Below are 15,666 nucleotides of genomic sequence, written 5' to 3'. Positions count from 1 at the left end.
AAGCTCTGCATTGCAAAACCCAGTTACTGCCCAGACTCCAGAGTGTCCGGGCTGGCAGTGACCCCTGCAGGGAGGGCAGGGGGGCAGCGCCCCGTGCTGTGGGCTGGTCCAGCCCTCACGCTCCAGGCTCCAGGCTCCAGCCCAACCCGCGGCCATCCAGCCTCTCTCTGTTGTGCTTTGTAACGCTGGGCTGTTAAACACAGGAAAACACAGCAGTGGGATAAAAAAACAACTTTGCAAACGTCCCGCCGGGTCCTACATGACGCTCAGCACGGGGACGAATCCTCGTGGGGCCCTGCAGGGACACGGTGCTGGAGCAAACAGTGAACTCTGGGCTGGCCCTCCTGGGATGTGCTGCTGCCGCTTGAACCGGGGTGTCACGCCAGTCTCAGGGCAGCGATGCCGTCACCCCCAATCCCAGCAGCTCCAGGCATTGCCCCGAGGGGCTGAACCTCATTTTCCAGTTGGGGAAACTGAGGCAGGGAGGGGTGGGGGAGGCAGAGGCGTTCCCTGGACACGACGTGGACTCAGGGACAAAAGCTCCCCCTTTGCTTCCCTGTCTGGGGGAAAGTGGAGGAGCTGGAGCACATCCAAGAGACCTGAGCACCCACCCGAGGGCCCCAAGCACAGCTAAGCCCCACTACTGCCCCCGCAGTTTCTTTGGGGGAGCCAGCCCCGAGCCGAGAACGCAGCACAGCTGTGAAATCCCAAATCCAAGGCTGGCCCAGGGAGCCACCACCTCTGCCAGCCCCGCGCCTCTCCCCTCCCGGCTCCGCTCCAGCCTCCTGCAGAAGCCCCGGGAGCGCTGCGGGCGCGGGCGGCCGCGTGTTTGCGCTCCCAGCTTTATAATTTTTCCTTTTTTTGTTTAATTTTATTTTTTTAAGGAATTGGGAAAGAAAAAAAGAGCAGAAGCCCAGCCCAGAGGCAGCCCCGCGCCCCGGCCAGCCCATCGCCGGGGCCGGGGGATGCGGGGCGGGGGCGGGGGCGGGCGCGGCGCCCCGCGGGGCCCCAGGTGAGCGCGGCGGGACGGGCGCGGGGCCGCCCCGCTCCGAGCCGGCTCCGAGCCCCGTGCTGAGCCCGCACCGAGCCCGAACTGAGGCCACACCAAGCCCGAACTGAGCCCGCGCCGCCCGCCCCGATGTCCCGGCCCGGCAGTCCCCGGCCGAGCCTCCCGGAGCCGCCCCGCGCCGAGCCGCTCCTGCAGCCAGGTACGGGCGGTCCTGCCCGGGGGAAGGGACGGAGCGGGGAGAGGGGATGCGGGGCTGGGGGGACACGCGTGGGGGGACACGGGAGGGGCGTGAGGGGCACGGGTGGGGAAGTGGGGGGCGCGGCTGGAGAGTGGCTCTGTGTGTGTGTGTGATTGTGCACGAGTGCGGGTGTGAGTTCACGGGGTGTGTGTGTGATTGTGCACGAGTGCGGGGGGTGAGTTCACGGGGTGTGTGTGTGATTGTGCACGAGTGCGGGGGGTGAGTTCACGCGGAGTGTGTGTGTGTGATTGTGCACGAGTGCGGGTGTGAGTTCGCGGGGTGTGTGTGTGATTGTGCACGAGTGCGGGGGGTGAGTTCACGCGGAGTGGAGGTGTGTGCGCGGGTGGGGGTGTGCAGGGCTCCGAGGGTGCACGACTGGGGAGTGTATAAATATATACGTGTGTGTCTGTGTGTGTGTTGTGTACAGGGCTGGGGGTGGGTCTGCACAGCACCAGGGGTGTGGGGCTGGGTGTATGGGGAGGTGTGCGACTTTATGGGGGTGTGCAAGGTTTGGGGGTGTGGGTGCATTGCTGGAGATGGTGTGTGCATGGAAGAGGGGAGGGGGTGTGTGCGTGCCTGGGAGGGGGCGTGTAAGGGCGTTTGCTGGCGGGACAAGGTATGGTCGGGGGTGTGTGTGAGTGTGCACGGCTGTGCACAGCTGAGCCTGTGCTGGTGCCCCCACAATGCGCTCGTGTGGAGTCTGTGCGAGCGCAGCAGCTGCCGGGACCCCGCGGGGACCGCAGCGCAAACTCTCCAGCAGTTCCTGCAACGGGGCCAAGCGCACGGAGCGAGTCAGACCCCCCCCGAGGGATGGGTGGAGGGGCCGGGGGCCGCTCTGCACGGTGGGATGCAGGAGGCAGGATCAGGCCGTGGAGAAGTGGATGGAAAATTTTGGAGCCTCCTCGCTTTTTCCATGGGGCAAAGCTGAGCCCCGGAGCCCCTCCGGGCGGTGCGGTGGCTCTGCCCGGGTCAGTGCCCAGCGTTGCTCAGTCCCTGCCAAGGTTCACGTGCAGAAACGGCATTAAAAGTCCCAGTGAGAGACAGAAAAACTCCAAAGCAGGAGTCTGGTGGTGATGGTGGGACACACCGCGGTGTGTCTGTCCGGCCAGACACAAAAGGGGCCCAATCCGTCCCGGGAGCGCCTCCGTCGCGCTCCGGCTGCGGCTGCGGGGCTGAGCGGGGCCGAGGGAGCACCGGCCACGGCAATGCACAGGATCCAGCACAGCTGGATCGGTCCCGTGTTGGCTTTGGCCCGGAGCGTGGCTGGGCCCAAGTTTTGGAGAATACATCCTCTTGTTCTCTTCCCCTCTGCTCTTCCAGCTGGATGCCGCAGGCTCCGTTCCCGGCTGAGCTCTTTGCTGCTCTGAGCTGCAGCTCCCGGGCCCCGGCAGCTGCAGGGGCTCTGTGGGACTGATTTCCCTGGATTTCCTTTCACTGACTTTCCTTTCCAGGTGGGAAATGGTGAACTGTTAAGGCTTTGCACGGGAACTTGCCTTCAGCCTGGGTAGGGAGGAGTGCTGTGCACACCTCCTATACCATCAACTTGGGGGTATTTTAAAAAGTGGTTTAAGAATCTGTTTAATGTATTGGAAAAATGGCTTTGGAGCTTTTCTGCATTCCCTGTGGCTGCCAAGGAGTGTGTGTAGGGAGAGTGTGGTTCAGCTCCCAGGTGTATTGGTGTCCTGAGCAGGAGCAGTGGAATCCAGATCAGGTGCCTGGGGCATCCTTGAGTGCCTGATTTGGTGTGCCCATGTTGGAGGGATGTCATCTTCATCCCAGGCCAGCCCTTAACCTCCCCTCCTCTTCCTCAGCTCCTGTGGAGGGGAGTGTGAACATGGTGTGTGAACTTGAGCAGAGTTGGACCAACTTTGCCTCTTTTAGATCCTGCTTTTGCAGAGTGGGGAGGGAAAGGGGGTCTCCAGGATGCCCTTGATTTCCATCTGCCCAGGCTCCAAGGGCTAAATTTCATCCCAAGAAAACATCCCTGTCCTGCCTCAGAGAGCAGCTCTGTGGTTGCACATCCTGAATCCTTGTTCACGCCACTCCTTTCTTTCTCTCTCTGTTTTGGGAGGGTGAGTGGCCCCGTGACACTCAACTTTTGCTGCCTGTGCTGTTCAGCCCTGTGACATTTGGGTGCAGAGCCCTGATCCCTTGGGCAGTGGCCAGAAACTCTGTCATGCACCACCAGGCCTGGGAATTTTCTCTCCATTCGTTTTCTGAAGCTTTGCAAACTGGACCAGCCCAACCTCAGGGCTCTGGAGCAAACAGGGAACCTGAGGTGCCTGGAGCAGTTTGGCCCAGGTTAGTGCCTGATGGGCAGGTCGGGTTGGTTTTGCTGGGCTTGGTGCTCTTTCCCAGCCTGAGAAGAAACTTATTTCCCGAAGTTTGTTCCTTGGCATCTCTGGAGATGGGCAGGGTGCCATCCCAGCCTCCTCCCACCCAGGAGGGATGGGGACATGGCAAACCAAAGCCTCAAAATAGCCACAGGTAGTTTGCAGAGGAGCCGTGAGAGAAGAGGCGACTGTCTGCCTGGAGGGGATGCAGGGTAACTATTTTTCAGAGGAATTAGCAGAAAACAGGAGAAAAACAGAAAGATTTTTGGCTTATGAGATCATCTTTATCCTTCCTTCATGAGGAGGAAGAGGAGGGAGTGCAGGAACAGCAGGAGAGGGTCTTTTCTCATAGGGAGCAAACCCATATAAAGATGGTCAAGACAAATTCATCTCCAGAAGCAAAACCTGTGCCATAGATTTGACTCTGCCCATTCCCACTTCCCTTCCTTCCCTTCCCAACAGGACATCTGCTGTGTGGGACCACCCCCTGCCCGCTCCATGTCCCCCCTTCATGTCCCCTGTCCGTGCCTGTGTCCCAGCTTGGCTGTTGGCAGCTCTCTGTGCCTTTGCTCAGAGCCAGGCAGGGACGAGACACTCGCACGCACTTTTTTCCCTTTAATTCTTTCTGCCTGTTCCCAAGGATTTTGCCCCGAGGTGTAACAGGAGGCTGAAAGCTGTTGCGTGCTCAGTGCTCAGCCCTAATAATGCTGCATTCAGACCCAAAATACCGGGGTGTGGTGCCTGCACAGGGTCTGTGTCAGCCTCGGGGGGCTGAGCACCCACGGGTGCCCCGAGCAGGGGGTGCTGGGTGGGAGCTGGTGCCACCAGCACTCCGGTGCCCGTTACTGGGACTGTCCTGCACTGGGACTGGGGTAGGAGTAAGGGGAACCCCTTCCAAGATCGGAATAAAGGGATCTTTTCTTGTCTTAGCACTGATTTAAATGCAGGATTGCAGAGTTGCACAGACACCTTCAAGGTGCAAAGAACCCCCCCAAACAAAATTGTTTTGGTTTTGGTGGGTTTTTTTTTACCCCAGATCTTTTGCACCCAAAGATCAGTTTCTGTTTTTCTTTCAAAGTTTCTTGTCAGTTTATGGAAATGTTTTGTTTGTGTTTTTAATTCAACAACAGCGAAACTCCGCAAAAAAACCCCAAAATACAACCAAACAAAACCCCCAAACACCAAACAAAAAAGGCACATTCCTGGCTTTTTTCAGTGTTTCTGGGTTGGAGCAAAACAAAGCCGGGCCTCGGGCTGTGCCGCCCCAGTGTCCTGCTCCTGCTCCAGCTCCTTATTGAATTTCCTTGGAAAGCGCCGGCTCAAGCCGAGGAGTTGCAGAAACCCAAACTCTCCTCTGGGCGTTTGTTGGAGTTCGGGGGATGTTTCCCAGAACTCGGCCTTGCCCGGCCGTGCCCGGCACAGCCTCCTGTGGGATGGGCACCAGCAGCGCCCTGGGCTGAGCCACCCCCGTCCCTCCGGCTCCGGCAGCCCCTTCTCAAGTCCAGGGTGCTGGATTGTACCAGTGGCAATGAGCTCTTCCATCGCAGCAGCAATGGGGTAGTTGGGAGATTTTCCCCCAAAATCCCAGACTTCAGGCTTAACCCACTGCAGGTGCCCCTTCACCCACCTCTGATCTTCAGCCACCTTTGGCTGCTTGGTTGGATTCCAGGGGGAATTGCACCCGGATGGCTCCATCCTCGGGGCTGCTGCTGTCCCCAAACTGTGCCCTGACCTTGGCAGAAGGGCTTGTTTCCCCCTCACCCTGATCTTTGGAAGCTGCTTTGGGGTCTGTGCCTTGGAGAAATCCCAGCACAGGGAGAATGAACACCTGAGGGAAGTTGAGCACCAGGACTGTTAAGTTTTGGGCTCCATCTCCATGGGATGCTTCTTTGGGCAAATCCCATTTATGTGCCTCAGTTTCCCTGCCAGGCTGGGCAGTGCCAAGGTTGTTTCCCAGCCACTCAGCTGCAGCTGCACCCCTGGAAAATACCTGGAGCTCAGGTAACGTGTGATGGGTCCTGGATTAAAGCCAGGGATGAAAGGGGCTGCATAAATGTAGATTATTATCCTTGTTAATAATGATGTCCACCAGCTCCCATTGATCTGCTTCTCAATTAACTTTTTTAAAGGACCCTTAACAGGTTGGAAAGACACAAATTTTCCCTGGCAGGACCTGAGCTGGTTTAACCCCGTAAGGTTATGCAATTACTGGACTGGCTTGGTCCTTAATTACTCTCTCCATAATTTTCCCTCGCTCTGTAATTCCCAGAATCTCCTTGAATGTGACAGGCATTGCCTTAGCTGCTTTCCAGGCTTCAGGGATAATTGGTTTTCCTTAAGGACACCCAGGAATTTGCAGGATTGCCTCCTCCATGCCAGGCTCCCATGGCATGGGGGGTACCCGTCCTTTGAGGGGTTCTCTTGCCCCAGGGAGCCCTGAGCCAGCACAGAGCTCCTCAGACTCAGTACAAGTTGACTCTGCCCCAGGCTGTTGGAGTTGTTTTGCCATCATTTTCCATCACTCCTTCACCCCACAGTGAATTTGGGATGTTTTGTGTTGCTCTTTGGATGAGGCAGAGCCCAGGCCTGATTCTGGGAGAGGAAAAGGAAAAAGAAACCTGGTCCTGTTGGTCTGGTTTGTGTCCAGGGAAGTTGTGCTGTCCCTGCTCTGCAGTTCAGGCTCAGGGATTCCTTCTTCCCTTGCAGCTCCAGTCCCAAATGCTGCCTTAATAGATAGAAAATATATATGTTAAATCTATTCTTGCTGCATAAGGAATATTCCTCCCCATCCCTGCAGTGACAAAGGTGCTCCTTGCTGTGATTTTACTTTTTATCTTCCCTGAATTCCCTTCTTGAGGGTCATCCCCACCACCCAGTTCTTGAGTAGGAGCAATTCTTCCATGAATTTGGTTTTAGCCTAATTGGCAGGAGCTGGTTGGATCAATGAGGACCTTTGGGTGATGGAATTTGTAGAGATATCTTGGCACAGGGTCTGGGTCCAAACTTGGTTTTGTCACCGAGGTCAAACTCTGAGCATGGATGGACTGGATGGACACTGGTCTTGGCCTGTCTGGCCCAAAATTCCTCCCTTCCTACCCACCCAAAGGCTATAAATAACAAATAACAACAACAGCCAGGCTGCTGAGCTATTTGGGGTTTTGTGGGTTCTTCTGCTTTGTTTTGCTTTTTTGCATTTAGGAAGTAACTTCTCATAGAAACCACTTTTTTTTTGGACCAAATTCCTCATTGTCCCAGAACTGAACTGTTTATCCACAGCATTGCCCAGGTGAGCAGAGAACCACTGGGGCAAAGGCTTTCTGGGAAGGAAGCAAAGGTGTGCTGGGTCTGCCCTGGCTGTGCTCCAGGGCTCTGGGCATCTCTGTCCTTCCCCTCCCACCCTCCTTTTCCTTTCCCTGAATATCACAGAACCTGAGAAGGCTTCAGTGCATTAATTTCAGACTGAATGTAAATAAGCCATTTGGATTTTTCCCAGCAGAGCAAACTTTCAAACCAGAATTTTGCTTTCCTCTCCTCCAGCCTGGCTCGTGGGATTGGAAGGATTTGCTTCAGTGCTGTCTCTTCTGCACTTGAAACCACTTAATCAGGCTCTAAAATATCCCTGGGATAGGTCAGACAGGCACCTGATTGGGCCAGGCAGCGCCTCCGGAAAACCAAGAGAGATTACACGCTCATTTTATCTGCATAAAAGAGATTAGAAAGCTCCCAAACCAAATACTGCTGCATGTTGTTCATGGCAAATGCCTCACTAGACCATCTCTGTGTCTCTGCCCAACATTGCCTGGTCCCTGTCCAGCCATTCCCAAGGGATTACAGGGGGACAGAGGGGGGACAGGAGGCTCTCCGGAGCATCTCCTGCTGGCAGGAGTTGAATCCCACGGCACTGGATCCAGATGTGCTGAGACTCTTCTCCCTCCCTTTGGGTTGACACCACCCCAGACAAACATCTGCCTTGCCAAAGAGGTGGGATTTGCATCCATGATCCCCAGCCTGTTTTTAGCTCCGTGTTTTGGAGGCATTTTCCTTCCCGTGCTGTGTCTCTGGCACTGGCCAGTGGGGATGGGGAAAGTGCCACCCTGGGGATGTGCCCATCCATCTCCTGCCACCAGACTTCTTCCCTTGGAGCCAAAGGCACTTGGGAGGAAGAGGGACAGATAAATGAGACTGGAGGAGGTGGGAAAACCATCAGCTACAGCTCAGGAACACAGTCAGGAGCCATGGGACAACCTGGGTGGGTTTGACCCAAATCCGCAGCTCCGGCTTTGCGTCTTCCCACATCCTCTGAGCCTTCTCAGCTGGGGGTCTGGGCCCCACAACCAGCTGGGAGAAGGGAATCCACAGACTCCACAGGTCTCTGGGAGCTGCAGGATGCTGTGGCAGTGCTGCCTGTGGTGTGGCTCCTGTTTGCTCTGCCCCATCCTGGCTCCCACCAGCTGCTGACACAATGCTCTTGTCTTTTGTTTGTCCAGCTCTTTGGGAATGGTCACCTCAGTCCTGCAAGCTCATCAGGAATTCCGTGTGCTTCCTGCTCAAAGCACAAAGCACTTTTCCCCCTGTTCAGAACCACAGGAGTGGCCCCAGAAGCTCCTGCAAACAGTGGTCATGTGGAGCAGGTCCCCCCTGCAGCCATGGCCCCCAGAGGGAGGTTTGTCCTTTGGACTTTGCGGGAATGGTCCAAGGCACTGGGTTACAGCAATGAAATCTTCCTTTACATCTTTCCTCTCCTCCCTCCTCTTTTCTCACTCTCTTGATGGACTTTGAAGCTCACTGATGTCTCGGGGCTTTCACAGTGGGTGGATTTGGACTTTGGAAATGGGGAGAATATTCAGAAAACCAGATCCATGTGTGTGTCCTGGGCTTGGCAACCAGGAGGTAAAGAAAGCAGTTCCATGTCTATCACTTTCCCAATCTTTTGCACCTTAGGGCAGGGCTGTGATTTATTGAAGCTGGGCTTATTATTTTTAAATGCTTTATTACGTCTGTTCCCATGAACAAGAAACCTTCACATCTCTCTTTGTTTTGTACTAAAGGTGGTGCAGAATGGGGGAGTGGAGGCCCAGACTCTCATCCTGGGCTGTGATGAGCATTTACCACACCCAGGAAGGTTCTGGGGGTGCAGCTGCTTTGGGGGTGCAGATGAGGAAAGGGATGGATGTTCCATCCCAAGGGCCATCTCTCCTTAGGGCTGTGCCCAGGCTTGGGGTTGGTTTTAAACCTGATGGATTTAGATCACACCTGGTTTTTTCCTGGTGGCAGCAGGGGAAGGAAGGAGCCAGTGCTATACACTTGTGGGTAGATGAGAGCCTGCTCCCTCTTCAGCTCTCTGTTTTGCCCTGGGCTTTCCAGAGGCATGGGAATGACTTTTCCTCCTGTCTGGGATTCATGTGCCGTGCAAAATTCAGCTGGAGCTGCTGGATTTCCCTCACTGAGCCCCAAAATTGCCTCACCCATGAGAGCTGTGAGCAGGGGAAACTGAGGCAGTTGGATGAGTGTGTGGGGTGTTGTGGAGCATCACTCCAGACCGGCTGCAGCCCCTCTGCAGCATGTCCAGGGTCCTGCTGACCTCGGGGTGCAGAGGAAGCCCCCCCTTCATTGTTATACTCCTCATTACCCGTGCGAGCTCTGCCCACCTTCCTCCCCACACAGGACCCTCGTTATATCAAGGATAATGAAGTGTCCCAGATCTCTCTCCCCCTGCCCCCCGCCCTTGCCTGCCTGTGTGGGACCTCTTGTTATAGCCGGGGAAATTATGGCTCTCTTCTCTCCCTCCCTTTGCCCAGGCTATAATTTAGTTTTATATAAAGTGCGGTCCAGCCCCTGTTGTGCAAGTGGTTGCTATTCTGGGGGATGGGGACAGGGATTGGGGCAGTGCTGGGTGGGGGAGTGTAAGATTGCTCTGAGCCCCTGTGGACACCCCACATTCCCCATGGAAACCCACCCTGGGGGTGCATTGAGCTCCCAGCCTGCGGAGCTGAGGGTGGTTGTGCTTTCTGGGTTTCTGCAAGGGTGTGTGTGGCATCAGAATTTATCCCATGGGGAACAACTCATCCCCTTTCGTGTTTCACTCGCCCCATCGAGGCGTCCTGTGGTGGCTGCTCCGGTCCCAGAGTGCAGGAGGGTGAGGGGAGGTGGTAACTGGCTCCCACAGGGCAGACAGTGGCTCTTTCATGGGAAGGGGGATGAAAAATCCAGCTTGAACCGCTGAGTGTAACCAGATCCCTTGGCTTTTTGGAGAAGGAATGTGGGACCTCAGGAGGGTTTTTGGGACGGTGCTGCCGAGTTGCTGGCGCTGCAGTGGGGTGAGCAGCTGTGCAGTGCTGCAGCCCTGATGCCCATCCCGAGCTGCCCTTGTGGTTCTGCAGCTCTTCCCCCACACTCTGTACAATGGGGGCAGTTGGATTTGGCTTGGGAATCAGAGCCCAAACACCCTGAGTGGCGCTGCCTGCAGTGTGTGGGGCCGTGCTGTGGGTCACTGTGGTTTGGGTGGCCTGGGGGGCTCAGCTCCATCCTGTTTCTCTTGCAGAGCCTGGTGAGCCCCCACGCCCCTCCCTGGGGCAGGTTCCATCGACTCCATCGGCAGAGCCCCGTCCGCCCGCCCGCCCCGTGGGGCCGAAGAAGGAGAAACCCCTGCAAGTTGAGGAGTCCCCAAAAGTCCTGACAAAAGGCCCCCAGGCCAAGCCCACAGGTGCTCCCAAAGCTGTGACATGTGAGTGTTCCCTCCGTGGCTCCACGTGCAGCTCCGGCCACCTCCGGGTGCCCGAGCCTTGGGCTGCTGCCACCTGATCAGGAGCAGGGCTCGTTAAAAACGAGGGCAGAGGTGGGAACCTGTCTCCTCCTCACTTTGTTCTTCCCCACATCAAAGCAAAAGGCTTAAACTGAGCCTGAGTCACCTGGAGTGGGGAAAGTGAAGGGCGGCATCCAGGATGGCTCTCGTTGGCATCTCCTCATCTTTGGGCCCAGCTGGAGGCAGAGGGGGAGGAGGGTGGGCAGCTGGAGAAGCTCTCGGTGATTTCAGGGTCCTTTGGATGGTGGGAAAAGAGATCAGTGCCCAGAGGAAGGAGCTGACTGCTCTATGCACCATACCCCAAAGCCACAGAGGGAGGGAGCAGACCCAGGACAGAGCGGCTCCAAGGGCACAGCCGTTTGCTGGAGCAAAGGGAGATGCCTCCCCTGGGATGGCTCTTGCCTTGGCGAGTCCAGGGCAAGGGTGAGGCTGGTGCAAGGCCCAGCTGAGCCGGGCTGTCTGCAGAGGAGCTGGTTTTGCTGGAGGTGCTGGTGAAGCACCTCCCCAGCTCTGCTGCCACAGCCCTGCCATGAGAAACACCACCCAGAGGTGGGCACTGACGTGCCCTTGAGCCATTTCCCATTGCAGGAATGGGAGGGCAGAGCTGGCAGAAGTGGGGGCCTGGGGGCCAGGCTCTTCTGGAGTCCCACTGTCCATCCTTGCCCTGGCCCCCAGCCTGGATCCCAGGGTTTCACTGCCAGGGTGCCCCGGGGACACAGCCAGCCCCCTTCTGTTGGATGCAAGAGTGAAGGTTTCCCTTCCAAGGTGTGTAAAGTGGATGGATGCTTCCCAGCAGGATGAGGGAAGCTGGGAATGAGGTTGCACACTCCAAAGGGTGGGCAGGAGGGGTGGGAAGGGCAGACAGAAGCAGAATCTGGACGCTCCCGACGTGGAGCGAGGAGAGCGCACGTTTTCTCCAGCAGAGTTTGAGCCCTTGAGAAGCATCTGGGAGCTGGGCTGGCTGCCCACAGACATTCTGCACGTCTGAGTCACACCACAGCCACTGCACCCTGCAGGCCCACACAGCCCCCTCCCCAGCCCACTCCCCCGACACCCCCATGGGCTGGGAGGGACATGGCCACACTCACCCTGGGTGCTGGGAGCAGGGACCCCCCTCCTTGCCCTCTCCTCCCTGGGAAATGAGGTGCAGCTCCCTGCAGAGCATTCCCTCTGGTATCCCTCACTTTGCAGCCCACTCCTCACAGTGCTGCTGCTGGGGATGGGGCACCTTCACCTGGGGGTGGGCAATTCCCCCTCTGGCAGTACCTGAGGAGCACAGTCAGGCCCCTCCGTGGGAAGGTGAAGGAGGTGATGGTGGCATTTCTGTGCCAGTGAGGAGAGATAAGGCAGAAGGGGCTGTCAGGAGTGGGGTCATGTCCTTGTCCAGCAGTGCCAGGATTGGACCCCCCAAGGCTCAGCACTGGTGCTTGTATCCACCCCTGTTGTGGCAGTTGGGAATGGTGGGATTGTGGGTTTGGAGCTCTGGGTGTTGGAGTTTCAGGTGGGAGCAGCAAACCCAGGTGGCCACAACTCTGAGTTTGTCTGAGCCCTGTTAGTGCCTTGGGGAGGGTCCCAGCAGGATGACCCACTGTGGGCTGGGCATCCCTCCCGTGATGCTGCCCTGGGGGAGCCTGAGCTGAGCCAGGAGCATCCAGGAGGGGTTTGGTCACTGAAGATCTGCAGGCAGGCTCTTTCCCTCCAAATCCTGGTTTCCCACCCTGGTGCTGGTGGGTGGATGCAGTGGGGACTGCCAGGTGGGCTGGTCCCCCCAGCCCCTGCCCTGGCACCCGTGTTACTGTGGAACATTGCACTGCTGAGCTGGGGTTGAAAGGGCCTCTTTTAGAAGAGCTTTGGGCTCCTGTGAGTTGAAGGCTCTCCTAAGAAATGGAAGCTATTTTGCCTAACTTAGAGGAGGGGATTCCTGGCTGCTTTTGGCTGCCACTCTCCGGAGCCAGAGCGTGATTTTCATTTACAAACAGTTTAATCTGAGGAATGCAGTGAAATGGGGAGCTCCAAGGCAGGCACGCTGCATCCTGCTGCAATTCCAGGGAATTCAGCTGCTGTGGGACACTGCTGGGCTGCTGCTGCTGCTGCTGTTGGGTCCCTGCTGGCTCGAACCCTGCCTGTCACAGCTCTGGGCAGCCCCAGGCACTGTGGGCATCCTTGGTGCCACTTGGTGCCAGTTCAGTGCATGCACCAGGGCACAGGCAGGTGAGGGCACTGGAGAAGGGTGTGTGAGAAGTCAACACTCCTTGAGGGTTTTTAGGGAGAGGACACAATTCTCATTTTGTCCAAGTCCTGTTTTCCATTTCCCCAGTCTGCCCTTCTCCATCTCTCCTGCTTCCAGCCCACTCTTCCCGCTCAGCCCTGGTTATTTTAAGTTCCTTTCCCAGTGTGTGACAAAGACCAAGCCCCCGGTTAAACCTCTCTCTGCTGCCCAAGTCCAGCTCAGCCTCCCAGAGCCAGGCACCAGCACCATCCCCTTGTATTTTTTGCCTCCATCTGTTTTATTTCTGTGGGTGCAGGACAGGGACCGTCTGTGCCCACTCCACCCCTGCATCCCCCTGTGCCCTGCACAGAAAGCAGCTCCTGTTCCCCAGTGCCAGAGGTGCCTTTGCCCTCGAGCCTCTCGCCTGAATCATCCCTTGTTTACTGCCACGGGAGAGGAAAAGCAAAGTTTGGACAAAGTAGCATCAGACAGAACTTTATTTGTGGCTTCCATTGGCATTGCTGTGGGGGATGATGGATGCTGGAACCCTCTCCCTTGTGCTGGTTCCCAGTCCTCTCCCACAGACCTGTGGGGACAGGACATGGCACTGGACAGGAGCAAAGGGCTGCTGGCTGCTCAGGGCTGCACGTGTGAGACTGGAGGGAGGCACAGACAGAGCAGGGAGTTATTTTTCTCCTCCTGCTGAGAAGTTCAGCCAGAGGTTGGGGAGACCTTTAATGAAGTGGCCAGTCCTGCAGCCCCAGAGAGATGAGCACTCTGTCTCTCCAGTGGTGCTTCATCTGCTCTGGCTTTGCAGAGGGTGATGGGGACAGCCAGGAGCTCCATCTGGCAGCCTCGGTGGCTTCATCCCTCCTGTCAGTGCTGGCAGTGCTGGGATCCCAGGGGACCTTCTCCTCCTCCTCCGGGTTCTCTGCTGAATTTCAGCAGTTGCAGCATGTCCTTCACAAAAAAAACCCTCTATTTCTTGCTCTTTTTTCATCCCTTCCTCTCTCTGGAGCCTTTGCCTCCTTCACTCCAGCCATCTCTTCTTCTCCATCTCCTTTTCCAACTCCATTCTCTTGGACCATCCACCTGTTGGCATCACTTCCCAGCCCCCCTGTGTCCAGCGGGGACCAGATTCCTGTGCAGTGATGGGGGACCAGGCACGTGTTTCTCCTTCCTGGAGCACTGCAGGAGAGCTCAGGGTGGGTAACGTGCTGCTCTCCCCTCCAGGCCAGCCCCAGGTGTGCCCAGCCCTGCAGCCCCCCGGGCCCTGCACCCACCTGCTGCCCAACGGCGCCGGGCGGGGGCCGGACCCGGGCGGTGCCAACGGGGACGCTGCAGCCAATGGGGTGTTCCGGCCCCTGCCCAGCACACAGAAACCTCACCGAAAGCTGCAGCCCCACCACTCCATCAACAGCCAGAGCAGCAAGAAGAGCAAGGGCAGCTCCAAGTCGGCCTCTTCCCACATCCCTATTGAGGCACAAGAAGGTACCAGCTCTCCTGGGAGGGTGGGGGTCCCTTTCCAGCTGTTTTCCAGCCCCACATGCATTGGGGTCTCTCATGTAGCATTCTCCCAGCCCACTGGGACCCCTGAAGTTGACAACCAGCCAAGCTCCCCTTCTGGCAGCCTCTCTAGGGTGCGTGCTGAGCAGGGCCATCTCCTGCCCTTCAAAATTGGTGTCTCTGGTCACATCCCTGGGTGTTGAGGGAGGACCCTGGGGCAGTGTCTGGCCCCCACACCCACTTCCCATCCCTTCCATTAATTCCTGAGGGAGGTTTTCCACCCTCATGGTACTCCCCAAGCATCCATCCATGCCAGGTGCAGTCTCTCCCAGCCATGCCCATCCCCTCATCCTCTCTCTGGGCTGTTCCTCCCCAGATTGCTGTGTCCACTGCATCCTCTCCTGCCTCTTCTGCGAGTTCTTGACCCTCTGCAACATCGTTCTGGACTGTGCCACCTGCGGCTCCTGCACCTCTGAGGATTCCTGCATCTGCTGCTGCTGCTGCAACTCGGGCGAGTGCGCAGACTGCGACCTGCCCTGCGACATGGACTGCGGCATCATCGACGCCTGCTGTGAGTCTGCCGACTGCCTGGAGATCTGCATGGAGTGCTGCGGGCTCTGCTTCTCCTCCTGAGGGCCAGCTCAGCAGGGGCACCTGCAGTGGGGCCCCCCAGGCTGTGCCGCAGCGGGCGAAGGTCCAGCGGGTCCCTGAGCTGCTGGGGATGCTGAGAGGCAGAGCCTGGTGAAGGAGGAGAGCACATTCCCCCTTGCAAACCTCATCCCTGGAGCTGGTGAGCTGGACCTGCACCCTGCCTGGGGAAGGGGGAAGCTGTGGGGACACAGGGACTCCAGGGGTGGTGACATCCTGCCACGCTCTACCTCTCCCCCACCCCGGGCTGGTTTGCCGAGGATCGAGGGATCCTCCTGCCACCTGAGCCGAGAGCAGGAGTGCCCATCCTGCAGAGCCTGCAGGTGCCACCCCAGGGCCTGGAGCTGGGGACAGCCTGTCCTGCTGCCACCACCCAGGGCTGCCCCAGGACAGTGCTCTGAGTGCAGGGGGTGCTGACATGGGGGTGGCACAGGCATCCCCCAGGACACCTGCAAGGCTGGGTGCTGCACAGAGCCCTGCTCCCCACCCACACCCCCAGGCACTGGGAGATGCTGGAGCCTCCAGCCAGGCTGTGGAGTCCCGTGCTGGGGGACACATCCTGCCAGTCCCCCCTCCTCAGTGCTGAGACCACAGCCAAGTGCAATACACAGCCTGTCCCCTGCCTGGGAAGAAGCTTTTCCTTCACCAGTCCCTGCAGGGGTAGAGGAGCCAGGGCTGGGGGGACCCAGAGCTGTGCCAGGCTGTTCCTGACTCCCATGTGGGGTGGTGGCTTGGTTGGTGTCCAATGACCCCCAGCAGTTGTTGGCCCCATCCCACCATCCCAGGGATGGGAATCTTGGCTGGGTGGGGGTGCAGACACCCCACTGAAAGGCTGGGGAGACAGGGAGGAACTGTCACAGTATTTTATATTTTTGTCCTTTTCATTTGTTACTGTAAATAAAGGTCTTTCTTCATTTCTGA

General features: G+C 57.6%; 1 protein-coding gene across 1 annotated transcript; it reads left to right on the top strand.

The window, feature by feature from the left end:
• Positions 1-481: 481 nt before the first annotated feature.
• MDFI (MyoD family inhibitor) lies at positions 482-15,666 on the top strand. The gene is made up of 4 exons (XM_071578564.1): positions 482-1,208; positions 10,122-10,304; positions 13,825-14,082; positions 14,474-15,666. Exons 1-4 carry the CDS (start codon positions 1,139-1,141, stop codon positions 14,728-14,730), a joined length of 768 nt encoding a protein of 255 aa, XP_071434665.1. The 5' UTR covers positions 482-1,138; the 3' UTR covers positions 14,731-15,666.

Source organism: Pithys albifrons, chromosome 28, assembly GCF_047495875.1.
Source record: "Pithys albifrons albifrons isolate INPA30051 chromosome 28, PitAlb_v1, whole genome shotgun sequence".
NCBI lineage: Eukaryota > Metazoa > Chordata > Aves > Passeriformes > Thamnophilidae > Pithys > Pithys albifrons.
This window is presented reverse-complemented; position numbering and strand designations above follow the sequence as displayed.